Here is a 26,333-nt window from a genome sequence, read left to right as displayed (position 1 = left end):
CGAGGTGACAGACGAGATATGAGGTGACACAGTTTTATCACAGGGTGTGAGACCTAAGGAATAGAATCATTACTTGTCATTTTATGTTCTACTGGCACAGCATCCTTGAGTGCCACGGGGTGGGGGTGTTGGGGAACAGCCTTAAGAAGCTCAGAAATTGGAATTCAGGCAGTAAAACGTGTGTTTCTCTGAAGAACTTACAGGACTGGATGCCCCAAGCCCCAGCAGAGCAGCACCATGTCGGGCACTGTGTCCATCCTGCAGCAGTTTGCCAATGGCCTCAAGAGTCGCAGTGAGGAGACAAGGGCCAAGGCTGCCAAGGACCTGCAGCACTATGTCACCATGGAGCTGCGTGAGGTGAGAGCTGCATGTGGTAACTCACCCTGGTTTGTCCTGAGAGCATGTGGCACAGGCTGGGGGCTTTGGAAATGGGGATTTTGGGAATGTGGAAGAGGAGTCGAGGCATAGCAGGGAGGTTATCTTTCCCCCATTGTGTAGGAGGAGTTGGTGATACAGGTGGTGGTCAAACACCAGAATGAATGAAATTGCTGTATTAGAGTACAAGAAGATACTATTTTCTGTTTGTAATGTATGGTTGATTTAGTTTCTTTTGACCTAAGAGGCATTGTCTTTATGGAGGTTTAGGGGGCAGAAAGGAGGGAAAGAATGCTGGAAGCTGATGTGAATTTTTTGCTGTTACAGATGAGTCAGGAAGAATCTACCAGGTTTTATGATCAGCTGAACCATCACATATTTGAGCTGGTCTCTAGCTCTGATGCGAATGAGAGGAAGGGTGGCATTCTGGCTATAGGTGAGTGAAAATGTTTGATACCTCTGAGTTTTCTCTTCGTGCATCTATCTTTAGGGACAGATTTTCTAAAGGAATGAGGTTTTATACTCAGGGCCTGATGTGTGACTGCTCAGTACACTGGCTGCATGCTAGTTGTTTGGCTTTGAAATCTGTCTCTAAGTGTCAGCATGGGAACTGCTGAGTGCTGAGCTTGGCTGAAAACCTGGTGCTTAATGAATCCTGAGTTCTTCAAGGAGTCAGACATCAGATGTAAGTGCTGAGCACATGAAAATCCTGCTCTGAAGCTCAGCTGAGAACACTGTGCTTATTTATACATTTATGTGTATCAAGGTTGACTGACTTTCTCGATTCTCTTCTGCGTGGGGTGATTGGTTCTTGTTATTTAACTTTACCTGACTCCATCAGAGCAGCTTCCATCCCTGGGAGGGGCTCACACAACTTCTGCTTTGGTTCTCATCAGCTGCTGGTTGTGCTTTGGCTCTGAGATGTCAGAGCTGCTGCATCTTCACTCTTAGGGAAGTCACCTTGTATAGATACTTTGCCAAGGAGAAGGTGTTTATAGTTTAGGCTCACAGACATAATCATCCAGCCCTAGTGTGTTTGAAGACAGGGCAAGTCCCTTAGCTAGAGAAATCATGGTTGGCAACATCTGATCTTAAGCTGACAGCATCACTTGGAATTGTTTCTGTGAATTCAGTGCTGTTGCAAGGTGACAGCTTGACAATTCTGGACACTGATGGCCTCTTTACAGAGCAGATACGACCCAGGCACGGGCAGTGAAGCTGCCACGCTGCTGCCTGACCAAGTGCCTCCACCCTGGCCAGGGCAGACTGTCTCTAGGGCTGAGGGGGAGAGCAGCTTCCTTGGTCCATTCAGTCCTTGCCTACTCTGAGCTGGACCAGCTGTAGTAGTTGCCTGTCTGTTGGGAAATGGGTCTGTGATCCCAGAGTGGATCATTTTTTTTTCTCTTTTAAAACTTAAAATGGGGGAAATCTATGAAGCTGCTGGATGCATCTTCCTGCTCACTGAACATGTTCAGGCTCAAAAGAATGGTGACCCTTTTCTATTGCTCGATTAATTTTTTTCCCGTGGAGTTGCAGTTTAGGAGGAGTCAATGGGAATCTTTAAGGAAAGGTTAGGGAATACTAATGCTCATCCAGGGATGACCTGCTGTCTGCCTCCCTGACTCTTAGGGAGAACCTCCAGCATTGTCCCTTTCTCTGCAGCAAGCCTCATTGGTGTGGAAGGAGGTAATGCCACCCGCATCGGCAGGTTTGCCAACTACCTGAGGAACCTCTTGCCATCCAATGACCCTGTTGTGATGGAGATGGCCTCCAAGGCCATTGGGCGCCTTGCCATGGCTGGGGACACCTTCACAGCTGAGTATGTGGAGTTTGAGGTGAAACGAGCTCTGGAATGGTTGGGAGCTGACAGGAATGAAGGTCGAAGACATGCAGCTGTAAGTGATGCCTTTTTGTCCTCACCTGTTTTGGAATGGGATCATAGTCTGTTAAGGGGTTTGAATGGACATTAGAGATGATCTAGTCACAGCCCCCTGCCCTGGGCAGGGACACCTCCCACCAGAGCAGGTTGCTCAAGGCTTTAGCCAACCTGGCTGTGAACATTGCCAGGGTTGGGGCAGCCACAGCCTCCCTGGGCAACCTGTGCCAGTGTCTCACCACCCTCACAGGGAAAACCTCTTCCTCATACCTAACCTAAATTTCCCCTCTTTGAATTTATACCTGTTACAAACTGATGGTTGGGATGAGTTAACAGTGGTGGGAGATATGCACAAGAAGCTGTGGAGAAGCTCTGGAATGGCTTCCAGTCCATGTCTGAGAGTCTGATGCTCTCATGGCAGATACAGAGCTGCTTCATTGCTTTACCTTAGCCCAGTGACTAAGGCAGTCTGAGACACCACTGTGGAAGTGTGAAGCTGGAAACAGCTCAGACTCAGATATTGACAGTCCAGATAAATGATTCTGCACTCTGCAAGTTGTGAGGTTTATCTCTGGGTGCTGAGCCTCACAGATGGTTCCTGTTTCCCTCCAGGTTCTCGTCCTGCGGGAGCTGGCGATCAGTGTGCCTACCTTCTTCTTCCAGCAAGTGCAGCCATTCTTTGACAATATCTTTGTGGCTGTGTGGGATCCCAAACAGGCCATCCGAGAGGGAGCTGTTTCTGCCTTAAGAGCCTGCCTTATCCTCACCACACAACGGGAGCCAAAGGAGATGCAGAAGCCCCAGTGGTACAGAGTAAGGAAATGGTTTGGAGCAGCTGCTCGGAATACAATGCAGATGATCAAGTGCCAGTTTTCAGAAGAGTTGCCTGAGCTGAGAGCCTTTGTCAGTGTCTGATTGTCAGTACAAATCTGCCTCCCTTGAAAGGCTCAAAAGTATAATGGCTTACAAAATGAGTAGTTCCTTTAGCCCACTGTGAAAGTAAGTAAGAGACTGAACTCCATCAAGAATCCATTGCTCTATTTGCTGCTCATTTTCAGCTGTTGAGCCTGACCTAGTTTTACAGCCATGCAGTCATCTGTCTATTGTTATCTCTGAAATGGTTTTATTAGTGTAGATAAAACCTAAGTGAAAAAGGTAAGAATTCTTTTGTGTGAACCTTGGCTTTGCTGCCATTGTCACATGAGTTCAAGCTTTGTCACATCAACTAAGTTCTGGACAGTGCTGTCAAATGTTGTGAACTTGGATTCCTCGTAGTCAAATATATGATGTAGATATTGATTGATCAAGTTTATCCCATGGCATGGTTGATTGGCTGAGTAGTGCTGTTGAAAATGCTTTGCAGCAAAGTCCACAACTTCTGGGTGAATCTGAATTTTGTGGTGTTATACTTCTGTTATTACTCAGTTGAGAGTTGTGACTGCTCTTGGGAAAACTCAGGACATCAGTACCTCCTGATTGGCAGTGCTGCTTCATTTCCACAGGCTTTGTTTCTGCATTGTCACTGAGACTTTTTCTTTACCCCCAAGCATACCTATGAGGAGGCTGAGAAGGGCTTTGATGAGACTTTGGCCAAAGAGAAGGGAATGAATCGTGATGACCGAATCCATGGTGCCTTACTGATCCTCAATGAGCTAGTGAGAATCAGCAGTATGGAGGGAGAGGTAAGCAAATAGACAAGTTGAGGATTATGGGGATTGATTGGTATTGTGTAGTAACTCTGCAACCTGTGAAAATACCCCATTGAGTTTGAAATGAGGTTGTTGGAGGGGAGGAAAGTGATCTGAGCATGGAGTCAAAGCATTGATTATTACAGATTGAAGTGTGTCAGAGAAATAACAGGGACAAGCTAGGGCTGAGGAGATACGAAGCTCTGATGGAAAGAAGTATTAGCTGTATTAATTACAGTGAAAAATAACTTTGTATGGAATGAGGACTCTTGCATGGCAGATACTCAAGTACTTCCGTTGGATTTTGCTTAGCTGGTGTTTTACATCCGTTTGGGTATCGATTACTGCTCAGGAAATTTGGGCAGCACTGTGTTGGGAGTATCTGATTCATCTCCTTATTTTTTTAATGTTTTTTACATTGTCCAGCGCCTTAGAGAGGAGATGGAAGAGATCACTCAGCAGCAGCTTGTGCATGACAAGTACTGCAAGGACCTGATGGGCTTCAGTACCAAACCTCGCCACATCACCCCCTTCACGAGCTTCCAGTCTCTCCAGCCCTCCCAGTCAAATGCTTTGGCTGGTCTCCTGGGGTACAGTGCTCACCAGGGAATCATGGGGTTTGCAACCTCACCTGTCCCAGCAAAGTCTACTTTGGTCGAAAGTCGATGCTGCAGGGATCTGATGGAAGAGAAGTTTGATCAGGTAAGTGTTCATTCTTCAGCTTGTCTGCCAACATTGACAGCACCAGTTCCTGCAGAGCAATTGTCCTTACTTAGCAGGCACTGCTGCCTGGTATTGAATGGAGACTTCAAGACTCATTCATTATGTGTATCTTGGCTTTGTCAGTGTCTTAGAGCAAGTGATTTACTTCCCTTGGACACAGTCTTAATTATCCATCTTTCTGATGGACTCTGAAGCCAAATGTCAGTAGAATGCCTAAAAGCACCAGGTAATAAACACTTGTGCATCACTGCCAGTGTCTATCCTCCAAAGCCCAATCCATCTCCTTTCAGGTCTGCCAGTGGGTTCTCAAGTGCAGAACCAGCAAGAATTCGTTGATCCAGATGACAGTTCTCAACCTGCTCCCGCGGTTGGCAGCTTTCCGGCCCTCGGCGTTCACAGGTGACAGGACAGATGGTTGGATGTTACGAGTGTCCCTGAAATGGGGCTGGAAGTTATCCAGCTCTCCGTGGTCCAGATGAGCTTGTGCAGGCAATGCAGCAGACCAGATGTGGTGCCTGTGAGATGAGCACATTCCTCTGTGGGAGGACACACTTTTTGTCTGAATAAAGTGTGACTTGAGAGCTGATGCCAACATGTTGCTCTGATGAAGAAAATGGATTGATAACTATTGTCTGAAGTCTGTGGTCAATACCATAACACACAGAATGTCCTTTTTGTTTGGTTTTTTTTTTCTCTCAGTATGTCAGACATAACACACAGAATGTCCTTTTTGTTTGTTGTTTTTTTTTCTCTCAGTATGTCAGATTTAGGATTGAACTCTGCTCTCTTGCTCCCACTCAGCATATCCCAAATATTAGCAGAGTTATCTTCTTTTTTCTCTGTTGTATGAATAGGAATATCAAAAATGGGAAGAACCTGCCAGTTTTGATGCATCCAATTGATGTATCAGACAAGTTTAGGAGAGTATCAGGGTTGGAGACAAGTCATGAGCTGCTCTAAGTGGGTTATAACAACTTTGTGTTGTTCCAAATTTCCAGTCAATCAGTATAAAAAGATGCTGTTTGGATCTTATTTGTGTATAAAACCTGTTGCAGTGTTGTGGGTTTTTTCATAGCTCTTTTATTTTGGTGGGTTTTTTTGTTTTGTTTTAAACAAAGCCTTTTGAGCTTTGAAAACTGCTGTTTGGTGACATGTGTTTGCTGCTGATCATGTCAGCAAATTTAATGTGGCTGTGTCTGTTCCCTAGTTTTATACTCGTAAAGGTTTGGTTGCAAATATGATACAATTATATAAACCTAAATGAATTCCAGTACCTGTGTTGTTCTCTCTTGTAATATCTGTGTTGTTCTCTCTTGTGGGCAGCTGATCAGTATCTTCCAGACACAATGAATCATGTTCTCAGCTGTGTGAAGAAGGAGAAGGAGCGAACAGCAGCCTTCCAGGCCTTGGGTTTGCTCTCTGTGGCTGTGAGGTCTGAGTTTCAAACCTACCTGCCAAAAGTCCTTGAAATCATAAAAGCAGCTCTTCCCCCAAAGGACTTTGCCCACAAGTAAGTATGTGAAGGTTAGAGGAAGAAACCGAAACACCCATTCTTTGGGAAATTTTGGTGATTTGGGATCAAATTACTGTAGTAAAATTAGAGGTATTTCTGCAAGACTGATAAGACAGAAATGGGATGAGGAAAGATGCTGGAAAATTAGCAGCTCCTCTTAATTACCTTTGATGTGGTCTCTCTCCAGGAGGCAGAAGTCTGTGCAGGTTGATGCCACAGTCTTCACCTGCATCAGTATGCTGGCACGAGCCATGGGGCCCAGCATCCAGCAGGACATCAAGGAGCTCTTGGAACCTATGCTGGCTGTGGGCCTGAGGTGAGTACAAGGCACAGGAACACGTTTTCCTGTTAGCCACAGGATGGCATTGTTGGCCTTACAGAATGGACCTCGAAGGCTCTTCAGATTGAGAAGGAAGATCATGGCTTTCAAATGATTGTTCAGGATATCAGCACAGCTGTTTCAGGAGAATAATGTGGTTTAAGTGTTAATGTGTCTGTTGAGTTACTCAACACCATTGGTCTCTCTAAAGAAATCTCTCTGTAGCACAACTGGGGAATTCAAAAGCAGACTCCTTCCACTATTCAAACACATTGACAACAGCCTGAAAAATATGAGAAAGCCTCTGACAGTCAGCAGATTTCTGCCATATCACATTGTCAGGGAAGGAGAATTGAAGCACTGAATATCTGCTCCTTGCCTTTTTCACCTTTTGGAGCTGACAGTTCCTATTGGCAATGAAGCTGTTAGCGTGGGAGGGTGTGGGGAAAGCATACAGGTAGCATAAAGCTGTTTAGATGATATTAATGCTGCCATCTGGAAGTGAATTTAGTAGCCTTTATGTCTAAAAAGCACACGTATCACTTAGATTCGTAACAGTATTCTAGCAATATTGCAGTGTGTGCTGCAGTCCTGGCAGTTTGCTCACCAAGTCCATACAAGAAGGTCATCTTGTGCCTGAGCTCACTCTGTGCTCTGCTGACAGGTATTGCTGTCATGTGTGAATGCCCACAATTATCTCCTGATGGGCAAAGGCATAAACTAACAGAGAGGTGAGATGTGCACCTCCTTGTTTCTGTTCTAATGACTCTCTGCCTGTGTCTTGCCCTCAGCCCTGCTCTAACAGCTGTGCTGTACGACTTGAGCCGGCAGATCCCTCAGCTGAAGAAGGATATCCAGGATGGGCTGCTGAAAATGCTCTCCCTTGTTCTAATGCACAAACCTCTGCGACATCCAGGCATGCCAAAGGGCCTTGCCCACCAGCTTGCCTCCCCCAGCCTCACCAACATCCCAGAGGCCAGTGATGTGGGGAGCATCACCCTTGCCCTTCGGACACTTGGTAGCTTTGAGTTTGAAGGTAAGATGGACCAAGGGACCAGAGGTACAGGGTAGAAACACTAGTGCAGTGGAGTAGAGTACGAATAGCAAGTAGACTCAGAGAGCAAGTTGAAACTCCTCTTCCCTGGTACAGCTGATAATTGAGGTGTAAACCTGTGTTACCTCCCTGTGTTCTCTGCAGGCCACTCGCTGACGCAGTTTGTCCGGCACTGCGCGGATCACTTCCTCAACAGTGAGCACAAGGAGATCCGGATGGAAGCAGCTCGAACCTGCTCGCGCTTGCTCACGCCCTCCATCCACCTGATCAGTGGCCATGCCCATGTGGTCAGTCAGACAGCAGTGCAGGTCGTGGCTGATGTCCTCAGCAAACTGCTTGTGGTGGGAATAACTGACCCAGGTGAGTGTGGGGTACAGAGAAAAGCTTTCGCCTACCACAATTTTAGGGTGTGAGCAGGTGATATTAAGATTGTAATAGAATTGGAACATATTTGCCACTAACTTAGACCATTCTCTATAAATTGGAAAAGTCTCCCAATTGCTCTTCACAGAGCTTGATTTTTGAGGTATTAATAGAACTCTAGAGCAAATCTCAAGCTGTGCCCTTGGTGATGCTTTGAGCTAGGTAGAGCCCTGAGGGCTCTTTTGCTGGTGTTCTGGGTCACAACCTCCAACTTTGTGGTTTGGGGTGGGATTGGTCCTTTCTGTTGAATCTTTGTCCTGGATTTTTTTCATTCAGTCAGCTGAACTCCTCTTAGGTTGCCATGGTGCAGCTGAATGTGCCACTGGCAGGTGGCACTGAACTGACCTGGTTATTGGGGCAGTACTGAGTTTGCTGTGCTGACCCACCCTGTTCCTCCTGTGTGAAACACTGACAGTATCTCACTCTGGGGAAGCACTCAGCATTCCCCTAAGGTTGTGAGGATTTTTTCAGGCTGGTTGCTGAATAAATGCAATAATACCAACAGGAGTTTACTTCACTGAAAGAGAAATAAACGTGTTCTTGCAGACCCTGATATCCGTTTCTGTGTGTTGGCTTCCCTGGATGAGCGGTTTGATGCTCACCTTGCCCAAGCAGAGAACTTGCAAGCTCTTTTTGTGGCCCTGAATGACCAAGTGTTTGAAATCAGAGAGCTGGCCATCTGCACCGTGGGGCGCCTGAGCAGCATGAACCCTGCCTTTGTCATGCCTTTCCTGCGCAAGATGTTGATCCAGGTAAGGGAAAGGGAAACCTTCAGGGAAAATAGGCTGCTTAGACTGAGGTAGAGTTGAAGAACTGGGCTACCTAGCTGTAAATGTGTGGAGAGTGGGGGAATATCTCCCTTCTGGAAAATGCTTACTACCCAACTTAGGTTTCAGCAAATCTTGAGTGATGTTTGGAGTGAAGCTCTGTGGATGTATTAGGAAGGAAAGGAGTCATCATGCCCAAGTGCTTTCCATCTGTGTGGAGGAAGAACGTTCTGTGCTGCTTATATGTGAATGGATGGAACCTCCTCATAAACATAGATGATTTTGGAGCCATTCAGTTCTATGCTAATTCATTTTAGCTTCATTTAGACATAAACAACTGGATGGAGTGAAATGTAGAACACCCTTTACAAATGCTGAGTTTGTAAGAGAATATATGTGTGTGGTTCTATCACATATAACCAGTGCTGGCCCCATGCTGCCCCAGTGTCCAGAGAGGCACCTGGAAAGATCATTAGAGTGAAATGCATGGAGTGAAATGTAGAACTTCTTCACAAGTGCTGAGTTTTGTGCCAGAAGAGAAGGAGATGCCAAGAATTTTTGCCTAACTTTATTTTCTCCGTTTTCGTGCTTCCATTGTCCCTTGTGCAGATTCTAACGGAGCTGGAGCACAGTGGTGTTGGCAGGATTAAAGAGCAAAGTGCCAGGATGTTGGGTCACCTGGTTTCCAACGCTCCACGCCTCATTCGTCCCTATATGGAGCCTATCCTTAAGGTAAAGTCTCTGCATTTCCTGGTGACTTTGGAGTGAGATGATAGAGCAATTACATGACCCTCAAGAGCTGCAGTTCCTTTGCTTCATCATAGCAGAAAAAAACAGGTTGGTTTGGATGTTACCCGCAGTAATGCATATATGTGACAGTGTAGTCCAACTGGGTTTGCATATAAACTTTATCATGGGAAACTTTACTGTGGGAATGCTCACCATGGTGCCAGCTGAGCCCCTGTGGAGTAAATTTCAGGCATAAACAAAAGGAGATATAATTTTGAGTACAGTATGTACAGCAAGGACTCTATTAAACACATTTTAATTTGTTCCTCTCTCACCCACCAGGCACTGATTGTGAAACTGAAAGATCCTGATCCAGATCCGAATCCAGGGGTGATTAACAATGTCCTAGCTACCATAGGGGAGCTTGCACAGGTAGGGATACTGCAGGTGCCTCTTTGCCATGCTTGGTAAGCTTTTGGCAGTGCTAGATGAAGGACTGATTTTTTGTCTTTCAATAGGTCAGTGGGCTGGAGATGAGGAAGTGGGTGGATGAGCTCTTCATTATAATTATGGACATGCTGCAGGACTCCTCTCTGCTGGCTAAAAGACAAGTAAGTGTTTACTGCACCACTAAACTTGACAGCTGCTGTGACCAGAGCTGTAACAAAATGCCACATATCCATCATAGCTGCTAAAATGAACCTTTAAATCACTCAAGGCTTTCTAGTGGAGCCACACAGGTGGGGGATTGCAGTGCCTGTGTGTTGGACACCAGTGAAGACAGCAGAGGGCACGTGCTCCTCGGCGTGGGGATCCTTAAGGCAGGGAAGTTAAGGGGAAGAAAGCATTGATGTTTTTTCCAGGCAGTTACTTTAGTTCCAGATCTTCTCTCTTTAATCCTCAGGACCTTTTCAGATATGGAGGTTCATGTGTTAACTTTGGCCTCAGGGACTTGCCCAGGGACGTGGTGGCTACCCTGACCCTGGTGGTGTTCAAGGCCAGGCTGGATGAGCCTTGAGCAACCTGATCTAGTGAGGAGATGTCCCTGCCCAGGGCAGGGGATTGGGACTGGATGATCTATAAGGTCCATTTCAACCCTTGAATTCTATGATTCTATGACATAATGCAGAGCTGTTAAAGGGGAAAAAAAAGAAGGAAAAATAAAGAAGCTGTTTTTATTGAAAGGCTTGGACTTACTGGATTGAATACTCATTTGCATTGTACCTCTGAGTGAAGACAGTTATGGCATTCAGTCTAACAAATTGTTGATTATCACTTTCTTTGCTGTTGCTATTGAAAAATGCTCTTTGTAAAGGCTTTCAAACCATGAATTATGGTTTGCACTGTGAGCCTAAAATGCTGAAAGAAACTTTACAGCGGTTGAATGACTTAAGAATCAGGAGACATAATAAATTACCTGCTCAAAACTAATCTTCTCTGGGCTTGTTGTTTCCAGGTGGCTCTTTGGACACTGGGGCAGCTTGTGGCCAGCACTGGTTATGTGGTGGAGCCATACAGGAAGTACCCAACTCTGCTGGAGGTGCTTCTGAACTTCCTGAAGACTGAGCAGAACCAGGGCACGCGTCGAGAGGTATGAACATGAAGCTGTCACACAATACCTTAAAAAAGATTTTTGGGGAGAGAAAGAGCTGTCAGATAAATGTGTCTGCATAGATTTGGAGCAGGGGAGGAGAAGTAAGAAAGGGAAGAAGGAGGGAAGAAAGCATTGATGTTTTTTCCAGGCAGTCGCTTTAGTTGCAGATCTTCTCTCTTTAATCCTCAGGACCTTTTCAGACATGGAGGTTCGTGTGTTAACTTTGGCCTTAGTGCTGAAGTCGTGGTACATTCCCTCTGTGTCTGTTTCCAGGCCATCCGTGTGCTGGGGCTGCTGGGTGCTCTGGACCCTTACAAACACAAAGTGAACATTGGCATGATCGATCAGTCACGAGATGCTTCAGCTGTCAGTCTCTCCGAGTCCAAATCCAGCCAGGACTCTTGTAAGCATCTGAGCTTCTTTCAAATAAATAGCTTTGTCATCTACAAACAGATCTTGATTTTGTTGTTGTTTTGGTTTGTTGTTACCAGTTTGTCTCCTCTTCTTCAGAAATATCAGTGTACGTGTATTCACCTAATACTCAGGTGCTCCTGGACCCATATCCAAGATGATTTAATACAGAGCTTGTGACACTTCCTTCTTTCTCCTAGCTGACTACAGCACCAGTGAGATGTTGGTGAACATGGGGAACCTCCCTCTGGATGAGTTCTATCCAGCTGTCTCCATGGTGGCACTGATGCGAATTTTCCGAGACCAGTCCTTGTCCCAACACCACACTATGGTAGTTCAGGCCATCACCTTTATTTTCAAATCCCTTGGACTGAAGTGTGTGCAGTTCCTGCCCCAGGTCATGCCAACGTTCCTTAATGTAATTCGGGTTTGTGATGGTGCCATCCGAGAGGTGAGTGCACTAGGGACCATTCCTCCTTCCTTCCTGCCCCAAGTGAAGAGTGTTTCAGAGAATGCAACTGGCTTTGGGCATTGCTGTGCTATGTGTTGCTGCCAAGCATGCTGCAGAAATGAGGTTCAGCTTTGCTTTTCCCCTCCTGTGAGCATTTGGTAGAGTATCCAGTGGAAACAATTTTTCTGCTTCTTACTGCAACAGCTGCTTCTAGGCATCATCCTGGGAAGGCCAATATTTGATTCTGTGTTTTCATCAAGCTGGTCTTGTTCAGAAGAACAGTCTGTGCAGCTTCCAGAGCTTTCAGTGATCTCTGTGTTAATGTACTGTTGCAAATAATAGAGGCAGATTCTTCAAATTTCTGCTGCAACCATGTACTTTGGCTCATCTCTGAGAAGGAAAATTCAATTTGCTACAGTCTGCTAACATTCAGAGCAGCGTGGGTGGTGATTCCACAGCAGTGCTTTCTCTTCCTTCCCACTTCAGTGACAGTTTTAGAAGGAAATGAGAATTGTGTGAAGATAATAATGGGCTTAAGGTTCACCTAACCAGAGATGGCTGCAGTTTGCCAGAGCTTTTCCTCAGGCAGCCAAAATCTCTGAGGTGGGAAGGGCAGTTTGTACTGGTAACTGGTGCTGTGTTTTATAGGTGGGATGGCTGTTCCCTTAGCAAATCCCAACCCTGCTATAGAACCACTGTTTTCTCCCAGACTGAACTACTGCTCAGATTGGAAGGAAAACATCTCCTGCCTGGGTTGGCCGAGCTCCTAGACCTGACTATCTAAGTTGCTTGAAAGCTATGCAGTTGTGCACACTCTGTTTAAAAATTTTCAGGTAAAAGAAGATGGTGAAAGTGTACTGGGGAGAAGAGCTGAGGTGGGTATGCGTGACACTAAGGCCTAAAAGAGGCAGGTCCTTGTCCTGTGTGTAAGCATCTTCTCACTACACCAAAAAAAAAGGCACAGCACAGGAGCTCAGGGTTCATTTTTGGCAAATGTAGGTGTACTGCTGTCACTAAAGAAGCTGATGTTCCTTCTTACTTAGCTCTCACAAAAAAATTATCTCTTCTGAGCTCCACTTTGTATTTTGTCACTGTAGTCTTCAAAACTGCATGAAGAAATCAAATTTAATACACGATAACTTACATTTTCCTAGAGGGAAAAAAAGGCAGTATGTTTTTTTTGTGGACAAAGCAATTTAACCCACATTATTTCACACCAATCTCAAGAGTAAATTCATTGCTATGATTGAGTGCTTAAGGTTGGATAGAGGCAAAAGGAATTGCAAAACTCACAGTATATCCAAATATAATTGTCTCAGCCAAAATTCTTCATAGTGGTGAAGAATGAATGGTGCAATCAACCACCTTGACAAAAACGTGGTATTTCTGGCAAGGACCTAACTGTGTTCCCCAGTAACTTTTCACCAGTGTATCTTGGTGGGGATGGGAAAGAGAACAGAAGGATTACCTTAAGGTGTGTGCCAAGTTGGTTTGCAGGCAGGGGGAAAAGATCAAGGGCTAAATTTTTGGAGGCTTCCTTCAAATTTAACTGGCAGAGCTCTGTAGTTGAGGAGTTTGTGCTTACAAGCCTGTTCTGACACAAAATTTGCTGATGTGATACAAACCCCTATTTGTATGCTTGACTGTCTGAGATTCTGAGCTCACAGAGTATTTGATGTGAGTTGGGGAGGAACCTAACCAAAAAACCCCAAATGACTTTTCATCCCCACCCAAACAAAACCCACTGAAACCAAACCACTGAGTGAATCTGCCAAGAATTTAGCCCTGGATTTTGAGCATATAGGAGCTGTGCATGCTGTTTGTGTGGTAAATGTGCTTGCAATTGCCTGTGAAATGCCATTTACCCAGTGTGGCTTTGATATTTGACTAAGCTACATTGATCACTGCACATTTGTTCCTTCCAGTTCCTGTTCCAGCAGCTGGGAATGTTGGTGTCCTTTGTGAGAAGTCATATTCGGCCCTACATGGATGAAATTGTCACCCTGATGAGGGTGAGTACAACCCTTAAACCAGCATTTTGCTGGCAGAGAAGGTGGGCAGTGTTTCTGTCATTATCAAATGTATCACTTCATAAACTCCCATGAAGTGCAGAATTGCAGGTGTTGAAGTAATAACTGTTTTGAAATAACATGTTATTTGTATCAACAATACACATTATTACTGGTAACTGCAACCAGACCAGCTCCAGGTTCTGCTAGTGACTGAGCTCTTTTCAGCACTTGGATTTTGAGCACTTAATACCTTCAGGAACATAGTGTTAGCCAGAGGTGTTTGGAATTCATAAAGAGGTGTCATTTCACTTCATTTTCACTTGCTCTCTGCACACACTTTAGAAGGATTAGGAAAAAAGTCAGTTGCCCAGAGGCTGTTTTTAACAGCTGTAAATACACTGGAGGTGCAGTGTGTTTTAAAAACAGACAATATAGTCCACAGTCCTTCCCTGCAATCTTGAATTTATGTAGAGACTGTCACCTACAGTTTGCTCTTCTTGTAGTTGACACAGCTCAGTTCAACTGCTTCCATTTCTTCCCTTCTTTTTTTTTCCTGTAGGACTTCTGGGTAATGAACAACTCCATCCAGAGCACAATTATCCTACTTATTGAGCAGATTGTGGTAGCTCTAGGAGGGGAGTTCAAACTTTACCTGCCTCAGCTCATTCCTCACATGTTACGGGTCTTTATGCACGACAACAGTCAGAGCCGCATCGTCTCTGTCAAGGTGAGTGAGGAGCTGCAGCACCTCCTTGGGCTGGGTCCTGCCATGCCCCAGTGAGGCTCCTTCCTTGGGTGTTGCAAGCAAATGGAATAGCTGGAGTCCAGCAGTGGCTTCATGTGAAATGATGCAGACAATACTTTTAAGTGCAGAGTTGAAGCAACTTGTTGCCGGGTGCTGCTTTATTTGACGTGGATCTCCTCCATGAGCAGGAGTCACCTTGGGTCCTTTCTCCCTGCAGCTACTGAATGCGATCCAGCTCTTTGGAGCTAACCTGGATGACTACCTGCATCTGTTACTACCTCCCATTGTAAAGCTGTTTGATGCCCCAGATGTTCCCATGATGGCTCGCAAGTAAGTGCTGGTGGCTTTGCATTCTCTGTTTTACCTTCAGCCTGGAGAAGAGAAGGTTGTGTGGGAACCTCCTAGCAGCCTTGCAGTACCTGAAGGGGCTCCAGGGAAGCTGGAGAGGGACTCTGTTAGGAGCTGCAATGACAGAACAAGGGGCAATGGGGACAAATTGAAGGAGGGAAAATTAAGGTTAGAGAATTAGGAAGAAATTTTTCCCTGTTGGGGTGGTGAGACACTGGCACAGGTTGCCCAGGGAGGCTGTGGCTGCCCCAACCCTGGCAATGTTCATTCCAGGTTGGCTAAAGCCTTGAGCAACCTGCTCTGGTGGGAGGGGTCCCTGCCCAGGGCAGGGAGTTGTGGCTGGATCATCTCTGAGCTCCATTCCAACCCCTAAAATTCTGTGATTCTATGAATTACTGCTTAGTTCCTTCCACAGCTTTTCTGTGTTAAATCATTGAGGGAGGTTATTTTTGGTTGGATGTCACAGCACTGTTACTAGCTTTTTTTGGGGTTGTTTTTTATATACTTTCTGGTTCTCACCTGCCACTATTTTAGTCACTGCAACTTCCAAACTGTCCTGTAAGTTCAAGTTGCCTTAAGAGAGCTCTGTTGGCCTGTTTTTCCTATTGCTGCTAATCCTAGGAGAACTGAGCATTTTTGCATCTTGTTGCTCTTGTCTTACATTGTGAGACATAAGTTCTCCCCTCTTTTTGCTCTGACTTTAGAGCTGCTCTGGAGACAGTGGATCGTTTGACGGAGTCCCTGGACTTCACTGATTATGCCTCACGGATTATTCATCCCATCGTGCGAACGCTAGACCAGAGCCCTGAGCTCCGAACAACTGCAATGGACACCCTCTCCTCTCTGGTGTTCCAGCTGGGAAAGAAGGTATTCTTCTTCTTTTGGCTTGAAATCTCATAGAAGGAGGGACTGTCCCAAAGATCAAGGCCTTGAAGTCATACATTTGTCGTGTACTCATTGTGGATGTTAACGAAAACTGATTTTTCTTCTCTTAGTTGTTGCTGGAATTGGGAGTTACCGAAATTGGTTTCTTATCAATGAAACAAAGGTGGAATTACACTGCTCTTGGTGCCCCTGAGTAACAAACCTGTGGTGTGTTCCCTTGTACAGTACCAGATCTTTATCCCAATGGTGAACAAAGTCCTGGTGCGACACAGAATCAACCACCAACGCTATGATGTTCTCATCTGCAGGATTGTTAAGGTGAGTGGATAAGTAGAGAGTTGTTTGCATAAGGACACTTTCTGGGTGTTGACAGGTTCAAACAGGTAGAGCTGGAAACTTCCCTTTGAGTTACTCAGAAAATGAGGAATGGTTGTTGCTGTAGTTGTGTGTTAAGCACAACTTTTTAAAGGAGACTTTGAGATTTCTTTGGGAAAATTATTGTCAACTGGCATTAAGTATTTCCTATAGAAAATTCCTGATAAGTTTTAGGTAAGAACTTAGACTTGTAGCCAGTGTCATTACTGATTTTTTCTTGGTAGTTCATAAATATGTATTTAACCTATTTTTCCACAGTTTCAGGACTTAGGGAGACCTTGTTATCTCATTGTTTTCTGTAGGATGTCTCACATTTCAAAAGCTCAGTAACTGGTGTGCAATTTCATTAGTGTGGAACAAGCAGCACACTGCTGTTCTCTGCTTACTAGCAAGACAAACAGGAAAGAATGTTTGTTTTAAGGTGTATTATTTTGGCTTTTTATAGTGGGAGCTAAAATATCTTAAGTTACCTTGAGTATAAAAAGGGGTGTCATTGGAGTTCTCTGGTTTATATGGTGTAATCATGATAACAAAACATGGTTGTTTGCTTCACAAATTTTGCTGGAAGATTGAGTAGTGCTCTGACTTTATCATCTGTTTGGCTTGGAGAGAGTTGTTTTTGTATATGTGGGTGTGATCTTCACTGTAAGCCATTTCTTGCAGGGCTACACTCTTGCTGATGAAGAGGAGGATCCCCTGATTTATCAGCACCGAATGCTGAGAAGCAACCAGGGAGAAACTCTGGCCAGTGGTCCTGTGGAAACAGGGCCCATGAAGAAGTTACATGTGAGCACCATCAACCTGCAGAAGGTAAGACTGGAGCCCTCACAGCATGAGTTTGCTACTGAAGGAAGGAGCTAATGTGTCACACCAAAGGAGTATGTCCAGTGCATTTGGACTACACTGATTGACATTGCTTTTCTGTTGCCAATTCTGTGTGAAACTGAGGTCAAAGCAGTGTCTGAGACTCTTTAAAATTAGAAGGTGCTGAACAACTTTAAAGACAGAAGCACCTGAACTATCAAACTGTTAATGGCCATGAAATAATACTTGCTTGTTATGTGAAGCATGAACAAGACTTTCTAGATCACAATGACTAATCTCTAACTACTAGGGCCATCAATTTCAGAGCCTCTGCCTTTTTTCTTACTTTTGCTTCTCTTTTATCTTAGTGCTATATTCTCTTGAAGCCACAATAGAACTTAATAGCTAAGCACTGACTAGTTTGAACAGTGAATGCTTGTAGCACTCAGCTCAGTGATGAGGTGGATTGGTTTGAAAATGCTGCACTTAAAAATGTAATTCTAAATGCATTAAGTATTTTTAAGCTGATGTTTCAACAGTAGCTTCAGCTCTTCATGTATTTTTGGAGAGAAAGGATTATTCATGTTAAATACTTGCCATGTCATGACAGGAATACATTTAGGGAGGATTTCTTAGAAGTGAGACTGAGCTGCTGCAGATTATCTGCTGAAGGTAATGGATTTCAGGGAATTGTAAAGGGATTCTCAGCATGTGGTTTGGAGCTGGAAAGAAGTAACGTTGCCCACTGATGGATTTCTTCTGCTCTTGGACAGTGCTTTGTTTAGTGGATGAATTGTCTTCCTTTGTACTGCAGGCCTGGGGAGCAGCAAGGAGAGTTTCCAAAGATGACTGGTTGGAGTGGTTAAGGAGACTGAGTTTGGAGCTGCTGAAAGATTCCTCCTCACCCTCCCTGCGCTCGTGTTGGGCCCTGGCTCAGGCCTATAATCCCATGGCTCGGTACAGTATTTCTGGCTCCTTTTTCTCACTTGAAAAGGCAGATGCAAGTCATTATAAGCAAAAAGACAGTTATTTAGAAGCTCTTAGGTTTCATAAGCAGAGCTAGTTGCCAGTTGATTTCATTTCCACCCTTGCCAGTTGGCTGCTCCACGATGTGCACAAAATCTTTCAGTGGAATTCTGCATATTAGTCTAGAAATAGGATAAGGCACATAAGTGAAGCTGGAAAAATGGCAGAGTATGAAATACTTTTGAGGATCTACTATGGATGAATAAAAATACCTCTGAGTGGAATGAACTGCAGTGTTTTTTTCTGGAGAAACTGAGTCTGATTGCATATGGTAGCACAACATTTCTATATATTGTAGTAGACCATTTTTAAATGAAGGTTTCACAGCAGTTAGCTTTACAAAAACTAACCATTGTTTATTGCAGGTAGATATATAAATGCATTTTGTAGCTCTGTTCCTCTGAATAAGCAGGCAAATACAGACTTTTTCTCATGCATCCTCACCTCTCACTCTCTTTTGTGTCCCCCCTCAGAGACCTCTTCAATGCTGCTTTTGTTTCGTGCTGGTCTGAGCTGAATGAGGACCAGCAGGATGAGCTGATCCGAAGCATTGAGTTGGCCCTGACTTCTCAGGACATTGCAGAAGTCACTCAGACACTGCTGAACTTGGCAGAATTCATGGAGCACAGTGACAAGGTAGAGATGTTCTTAGGTGACTCTTTCCTGACACTGACTTGGTGGCTAGTCTGTGGGAAGGGTGTGAAGAGCTCATGACTGCTTTCTTCTTGGTTAGACTCATCTTGTTTTTGATGTGTGTGCTCCTTCCCAGGGCCCTCTGCCTTTGAGAGATGACAATGGCATTGTCCTCCTGGGGGAAAGAGCTGCAAAATGCCGAGCGTACGCCAAGGCCCTGCACTACAAGGAGCTGGAATTTCAGAAGGGTCCCACCCCAGCCATCCTGGAGTCTCTCATCAGGTAGGACCACAACTGATGAGACTTCTACTCTTGCAGTAGCACAGAATTTAGGATACCATTAGGATGAATCTAGGCAATTCTTAGGACTTCACTCTCTATCACAAGGTGTTGGTGTGGACTTACTACTTGCAGATGTGCAGTTGTAACTGCTGAGTTCTGCCCTTCTACTGTGTGGTTAAAGTTATGATAGAAGCCCTGGGAAGTTTTGCAGGAAAAGGTTCTGATTTCCACCTGTCATCCTTCAAGTTCTATATGGAATGTCATGAAGTGGCTGCAAGTTAAATGAGGCAGATTTCTACACCTTCATGTAAATAAGTCAGGAAAGTTGAAGTTCGTCAGTAAAATTTCTCATCCAATTCTGCTTATTTAGCTTAGATAAGTCTCATTGTTTATATGTCAACTAGAAGATACTATAAGAAGAGTTATTGTTTCTTGAGCTTTGCCAACAACAAAGATGTTACCATGAAATACCTGCACAGGATTTGGTGCTAAACTCTGGTTTTTAAAATGTGAATGTTTCATATCACAGAAATGTTAACTCTGCTGCTTGAGACAAATTGATTTTGATTGAGCTAAAACTCAGGTTTGTCTTTATGCAATGAAGTTTCCAGCCCTTCTCCTTCCTTGAAGTTGTGTTTTCCCATTTCTTCCCTTTCTTTTCTTCTTTCATCCTTTGTCCTATCTTGTTTTATTGAGGAAAACAGAGAATTCAGTGTATTCCCTTTCTTGGCTTCAGCTGCTCATGCAGCTGTTTCATTGTGTCTCGAAATGCAAGTTAAGGACCAAGAAGTGGTGTAAAAGAGGATTAAAAATGAAAGACAATTTTTATTAGAAATGAAAAAGTTTTAGAAACCTTTAAAAATCCATTTTATAGACCACAGTTAAAATAGCTCCAACTCTAATTCCACATGGTCGAAATCTGCAGTATGAATAGTTGAACGTATGTAAAGCAATTCCCAAGACACCTTTATCTTCCATTTCACACAAGACTGAACAATTTAAATTAGATTCAAAGTCTCTTTAAGGTGAATAAAAATAGATATATTAATGATAACTATCTTTTCCAACATAAACAATGGTGTGGCTGCAGGAGGAGTCTCATTCTTCTCTAGCTGTTATTTTGAACAGTGGGTTAAGTGAGGGAGAAACATACTGGTTTTTCACATACCATCTCTAGGTAACTTGCAGTTGGGGTAGTTTTCAGAACAGATGTTGATATTCCTCAGTGTGTTGTGCTAGTAAACATTCCCTTATGTTTGAATGACTTTTGGCACTTACAGATTCTTTGGTGTGCACTAGTGTTTTCCTCATGGGTACAGTGGTTTTAAGTGCTGGAGTTGACTTTTTTGGCTGGGTGGTTGCTGCTCACTCTTAGCCTTACTGGCATACACCATAGTTGTGCTCTAGCCTCAACAGAATTTGGTGGCAGCCTAGGAAGTTGTTTTTTATTTTATCAGCATTTAGGTGATCTGTGGGTAAAAATAAACATCATAGAGCACATGGGACAAATCCTTCTCCAGAGTTACTCTCTGCTGGAGGCAGCCTCTGTGGGGATTATTTGAAGCAGCAGCAGGAGGTGGCAGTAAAACTTCAGGAGAGAGACTGGACAATGCTAATTAATCCAACATTTTTTGAGCTTTGTGTTTTCCTCTGTGAGAAAATAAGCCTCTAACTGTACACTAAAGAAAGATGCATCAGGGACACTTCTGATGGATTCCTCTGGCTTGAAACAAGTATGTCATTTGGAGTCCCTCTGGAAGGGGTTTACTCAGCAGTGCTTGCTCTAGGCTGAAGGAAAGGCAGCAAGGAGGTTTTCTATTTTCAGTCCCTGCCTATGTGGTTAATGCTAAGGCAGCCCACTAGTCACGCTGCTAGTGAAAACACACCCGGAGGTTCTCTGAAGGTGCTATAAGTGCATTCAGTTCTAACCTATTCTAACACAATATTTTCCCTTTGGAAAGAGCCTGAAGAGAAGGAAAGAAGTCTGAGCCCTGGTAACACTGGTGGCTGTGGCTGGTGCTTGCGGTGCCACAGGGTTTGTGTGTGGCACATACTGGGTGAAAGGAACATGACTTGGCTGTTGGTTGCCCACCCTCTGTGCAGTGCATCATGCAGCTGTACAACCAAACCTTGCTTCCCTCTATGGTTTGAAGTCCTCTGGTCGGATCTTCATCTCCACTCTCTTCAGGGAGTAGGTTGATCCATGCCATCCGTACCAGGTGATCCCGTCCATGTTCTTGGTGTGTTCTCCTTTGCGGTAGTAGATCCCGTTCAGATTGGAGTCTGTGCAGCAGTTGTACCAATATCCACCTTGTCAGGAGAGAAATTAATAGATTCCTGGTGAGCCATTTGCTTAAAACAGGGGTGTTTCACATTAGTAGTGAGAATTGTTGCTCTTTCTGGAGGTGAGTGATCAGATGCAGCATTTAGTGATATTCTGTATCCTTGACATACTATGATTTAGTCTGTGGAGTCCATGGCCCTCGTAACTGGGATTGCAGGTAATTCAAAACAACCTAGATACCAAGTACATAAAGGCTCCACAGTTCTATAGTCAGGTAAGTCCACTAGCTTTTCATTTACTTGTTTGTTCCTCTTAGAATATTTCCCTGACATGTTTCTGCCTCTAACTCGATGAGTTAGCACAGGAAATGAATTTGGGTTCTTAGCTTGGGCATCTTCAGGTGTTTGGAAAGTTCCTGGACTCTGCAAGTGTTTATTGAGACTGTTATCAACAGTTTTATTTGCATGTTGTGTAGGGACACAGTAGGGAAAACAAAGGACAAGATGCAGTGAAGATAATTACCTTTGTGACAGAACTCAAGTGAAGACAATCAATTGAATCCACAGAGTAACCTCATGAGAAGCTCATAATAGAGTAGGAATAAAGATCAAAAGTCAGGTAAGAATCTTGAGGTGTGTGTATAGGGTAATAATAGAGGAGAGGAATTACTAATACTAGATCTTGAAACCTTGTAGAAATGTAAGAAAAAAACCCCAAACTTAAACAGGAATAACTTCCTGCATCAGTGAATTGATCAGCATCTGGGACAGTCTGGCAGAGCACACGGTGGGCTGGGTAACAGTGTGTGTAGGTGAGAGCACACACCAAGTCACCTGGAGAGCTCTGATGTCTGTCACACACAGCCTGGCTCTGTCTAAGTCAGTTTGCACTGCCAGATTTCCACCCAAGTGTGTACCCCAGGCCTGGTCACCTCTCCTTTGATTTGCCATCCCGATGTGCTCACTAGCTCCTTGGAGAGAGGGTGTCTTGGCCCCTGTGCCACTGCCCCGGGCAGCTCTGTGGGGCTGGAGGGCGTTTGTGCTTTACCTTTGCGGAACTGGGCGCAGTCGTCCACGCACTTGTCGTTGTCCTTGTCCTTCGTGCTGAAGGCTGTGTTGTTGTGGTACCGGAGCGAGTCCCTCCCAGTGTTCCCAGTGTAGTTCCCCACGAAAAGGCGATAGCTGTTTATCTCATTGCCGAGGGTGAACTGCTGGTACTGTGCATAGCGTGTGTTCCCCTCCCAGTCCTGGAAGGGAAATTGGTCCTGTCATAAAGATTCTCTCACCTGTGGTTATACAGTGCATGTTGTGTGTCTTTTCTCAGTCCTAAATTTTTCACAGCTTCTTTCTGTCTCAGACTGTGGAAACCTCTCCATTGAGGCAAAGGAACTTTGACTTTTAGATATAAAGCCTTTCAGCTTATGCATATCCCATCCCTCAAAGATACTGTACCAGCTATAAACTAGTCTAAATCAAACCCAGGCCTTTAGCAGACTGAAGAAAATGCTTGGGAGTAACACTGCCAACTCTTTTGTGCCCAGGCTGGGAGGAAGTGCTGCAAAAGGAAAAGACTCAGAGGCTTGAAAACTTTATGGGGCATTTTTCTGAGTTTTTATGTCTGAGGCGGACAGCTGATGGATCTCTGTCTGCAGTGGGATCTGCAGGGTTCCCTAGAACCCCACACATTTCTCTATGCAGACAGAAGGTTGTCCCACTGACTCTGAGTGGTGAAGAACACACTTCTGTCTTGTCCTTGAATGTATCCCTGGGTTCATCCTACCTCCTTCTCCTGTAATTAACACATGCAAATTCTCTGAGCCTCCTATAGAGATAGGAGATGGCATCTGCCCCTGGAGAATCGCTTTGTTCAATAAACCCTTTTGCTGCTGGAATTAAGAGCTTTTTAATTACCTCCAACTCCACTCTGAGAACAGTGGGGCGCCTTGACAGTCGGTAGATGTTTTCATTTCCCAGCCAAAAATCTCCCCTAATATTGCCAAACCCTTCCCTGTACTGTTTCCAGTCCCTATTGAACGATGTCAAACCAACTTTACGCCTTTGGATGATAGTCCAGCCACCTCCATCTGTCTCCATGTCACAGAATACCTAGAGCAGGGAAAAAAAGGCAGTGGTTACTTGTCAGTAGACTTAAAAAGGTTCTATTCTGCTAACACAAGACATAGTTCCAGATTTCACAACTTGAAGAAATTTCTGTTTGGATCAGAGCTCAAATTAACTCTTTTATATTTTTGCTTTTTCCTTCCTTGAGTTTGCCCATGTGCAGGGAATAATAACTCACTCTGTGCTCTTTTCATCTCTGTGGTACCTAAGTGTTTCTTGATTATATTTGAAGTGTTATACATTGTGTACTTAACATCCTTACCTCCAGATCTGGAATCCCCAAGAACTCATCAGGAGGTAGCCTGTAGACACCAGAAATTCGGTAGTTCCTCTGGTAAAGTGATGAGCAGTCATAGACAGCATCTACTTGAATCAGAACCACAAAGTCAGAATCTGAACAGCAAAACTTTTCTTTGTGTGGTTTCTGTAAAGCTTAGCTTGTAATACAAGGAGTAATTAAGATTTCCCACAAGTCTCTTTTCCTGAAATGCTCTAGTTTTGATCAGTGTATGCATTGTTAAAAAAGGTTGTAGCACTGGGAATTTGTGATTATTTTATTTTCATAGAATCATAGACTCAGCTGGGTTGGAAAAGACCTCCAAGATCATCAAGTCCAACCCTACTGTGGTCACTAGGCCATGGCACTAAGTGCCACATCCAGTCTAACCATAAAAATCTCCAGGGATGGTGAATCCATCACCTCCCTGGGCAGCACATTCCAATGCCTAAGCACTCTCTCCATAAAAAATCTCTTCCTAATATCCAACCTAACCCTCCCCTGGCAGAGCTTGAGTCTGTGCCCTCTTGTCCTGCTGCTGTATGTCTGTGCTGGGAGCTATAAAGGTACATATTTGCTGACCCCTCTCAAGCAAGAGAGACATATCTAACAGAATGGCCAGACCTGCTGCCTGCTTTGTGTGCTTGAAGGGGTTGGCCAAGTCTGTGGACAAGGTTCAGCACTCTCTGCACAGAATCCTGTGGCAGAGAAGCTGCTTTTGGCTGCAGTCAGTGTGTCTGTCTGTGCAGACCTCCTTCCCTCCTCTCCTCCCAGTGCAGGAGCTGACTCGAAGATGGTAAAATGCACAGCTAATCTGAGGAGGATGAATGAGCTGAACCAAGGCTTTATCTTGTCTGACAGTTATCAGTTTAGTACAGACTCAGTGTCTCTCACCTGGTGAGGTGAAACACATCTGTTTGAAGTACCTTCTGGGCCACTTTCTGCTGTGTGTTAATTGTATTTTTTCTAAACTTTAACTGCAGCTCCAAAGAGATTTGTTATGGTGTAACTGCTTTTTAAGACCTGCTGTAAAGTGATGTGTCCAAACTAGCCAAGTGGAACATTTTTGTAATTAAGTAAATAGATTTAGAAGTTTTTCCTCAGTGTTAAAAAACACCAAACCCAGATGAAGTTTTTTGGCAAACCCAACCATCCCAGACAGCAGCAGTGCCCTGTTTTTTTTAAGACGTTTGAAGCTTATTGCAGTGAATTTGATTTTAAAAGTCAACAAAAAGGACACTTTCTGCTAGAAGTGCTTTTGCAGGTAGCTGACCCACAAAATGCACCTGCATTCCACATTTAATACAGGCCTGTGCACTCACTGTGTGCAGTGAAATCTTCCCTCAGGGAAGAAGATTTTGAAGAATTTAACTGTGTTCTGGCTAGGTTTATATCACACTTTGTATCTTTTATCATCTACAGCCTTGAGTTTTTGAGAGGTACCATTCAAATAATGGATCTGTCTTTTTTAGTCTGGTTCAGAGATAGTCATAAACATATAATTACAAATCTTAAGCAATTCTTGGAGAGCTTTTCTAGTTGTTTTAACAACTTCTAGTCCCCTGTCAGCACTGTGGACATGGAGGATATTACTGCCAGAGCCATTCCCTGACAAAGCAAGCTCCTTTGCTTTTAGGATTGATGCTGTAGTGCTCAGAGAGTGAAATATTAGACTGAATTCTGCACTGAGCAAATGCAATACCTGTTCAGTTTTTTTTCACTCCTTGCTAACAGACACAGATCTAAAAATACAGATGGACCTTTGGAATTTTGACATAGGAATTCAGACTAGTTTTCTCAGGATCTCCTGCCTACAGAGGTACTTTAAGCATTCAGCATATGCAGTTGCTAAGCATGTTAGTGGGACCTGCTGGCATTAAGAACTAATCATTAGCTGTGCATTAAGAGGTGTATCTGGGAGCCTGGTGACTCCCTCCTTACCAGCTGATGTTTGTGTGACTGTCTGGGCTGCCTGGAGCTGCATGATGTCTATCTGGTTGTTCATCTCGGAGTATTTGCTCTCAGCATCGATGAGACGAGACTCCATCTGCTTGGTGCTCCCCTCCAGCTCCATCACCTGCATCACCACGTTCACCCAGTCACCTTCCTGCTTCTTGCTCAGCTCCTGCAGCATTCTGCTCAGGTTGGCTACCTGCAGCTTGAGCTCCTTAATCTCCTCACAGCAGCCTGGCATTGGCATCCTGGACTGTGCATTCCCATTGATGGTTCTCCTCTTGGGAGGCTTCTGCAGCAGTGCTGGGTAGATTGCCACAGACACAGTGACAAGGCAGAGCCATGCCAGCTGAGCTGTGGATCTTGCTGGCATTTTTGCTTACAGCAACAGAAACCTTCCAGCTGACTCTGGTAGTCTGAGTGCAGCTGGGGTAGGTATGAAATTCCCTGCAGCAGCCTGGTACCTTGCTGTCTTCCAATGAAGTGAGTCTCTGAAGGTGGAGCCTGAAGAAGTGGCTTTTTTTTCAGACCCCTCCTGTTGGAGTCTATGCACTTTGAAAGTCTGTTTCAAAGCATCTTATATACTATTTTTCTGTTTACCTCCACCCCCCTGAAGCTATGAAGAGCTTGCTGGCCCCTCCCAGTTCAACTGTTCATATCAGGTGT

The 26,333-nt window shown here is 44.4% G+C and overlaps 2 protein-coding genes across 2 annotated transcripts; one reads left to right on the top strand and one right to left on the bottom strand.

The window, feature by feature from the left end:
* Positions 1–234: 234 nt before the first annotated feature.
* On the top strand, positions 235–19,037 carry MTOR (mechanistic target of rapamycin (serine/threonine kinase)). The gene is made up of 27 exons (XM_009085122.1): positions 235–357; positions 703–811; positions 2,038–2,270; positions 2,864–3,064; positions 3,799–3,933; positions 4,366–4,641; positions 4,953–5,061; positions 5,986–6,172; positions 6,363–6,491; positions 7,286–7,530; positions 7,693–7,908; positions 8,518–8,723; positions 9,348–9,470; positions 9,810–9,899; positions 9,986–10,078; positions 10,924–11,058; positions 11,335–11,464; positions 11,673–11,923; positions 13,849–13,935; positions 14,495–14,662; positions 14,898–15,010; positions 15,733–15,895; positions 16,139–16,231; positions 16,952–17,098; positions 17,907–18,049; positions 18,592–18,754; positions 18,888–19,037. The coding sequence occupies exons 1-27, from the start codon at positions 238–240 to the stop codon at positions 19,035–19,037; spliced, it is 4,215 nt and encodes a 1,404-aa protein (XP_009083370.1). The 5' UTR covers positions 235–237.
* Positions 19,038–21,173: 2,136 nt separating this feature from the next.
* ANGPTL7 (angiopoietin-like 7) lies at positions 21,174–26,040 on the bottom strand. Its single transcript, XM_009085121.1, has 5 exons — positions 25,656–26,040; positions 23,700–23,800; positions 23,228–23,422; positions 22,365–22,563; positions 21,174–21,343 (listed from the first exon to the last, which is right to left on the bottom strand). The coding sequence occupies exons 1-5, from the start codon at positions 26,038–26,040 to the stop codon at positions 21,174–21,176; spliced, it is 1,050 nt and encodes a 349-aa protein (XP_009083369.1).
* Between the last annotated feature and the right edge of the window lie 293 nt (positions 26,041–26,333).

Source organism: Acanthisitta chloris, unplaced genomic scaffold (genome assembly GCF_000695815.1).
Source record: "Acanthisitta chloris isolate BGI_N310 unplaced genomic scaffold, ASM69581v1 scaffold43751, whole genome shotgun sequence".
NCBI classification, from domain to species: domain Eukaryota; kingdom Metazoa; phylum Chordata; class Aves; order Passeriformes; family Acanthisittidae; genus Acanthisitta; species Acanthisitta chloris.
Note: the sequence above shows the minus strand (reverse complement) of the source record. Positions and strands in the feature narration are given on the sequence as shown.

Coding starts and splice junctions, on each gene's coding strand:
- MTOR (XM_009085122.1), top strand. CDS start 238: ATGTCGGGCACTGTGTCCATCCTGCAGCAGTTTGCCAATGGCCTCAAG. Junction 6,173..6,362: donor CCAAAGGACTTTGCCCACAA/GTAAGTATGTGA, acceptor GTCTCTCTCCAG/GAGGCAGAAGTCTGTGCAGG. Junction 13,936..14,494: donor AAATTGTCACCCTGATGAGG/GTGAGTACAACC, acceptor TTTTTCCTGTAG/GACTTCTGGGTAATGAACAA.
- ANGPTL7 (XM_009085121.1), bottom strand. CDS start 26,040: ATGCCAGCAAGATCCACAGCTCAGCTGGCATGGCTCTGCCTTGTCACT. Junction 22,564..23,227: donor TTCTCAGAGTGGAGTTGGAG/GTAATTAAAAAG, acceptor TTTCCCTTCCAG/GACTGGGAGGGGAACACACG. Junction 21,344..22,364: donor CTGCGCCCAGTTCCGCAAAG/GTAAAGCACAAA, acceptor TCTCCTGACAAG/GTGGATATTGGTACAACTGC.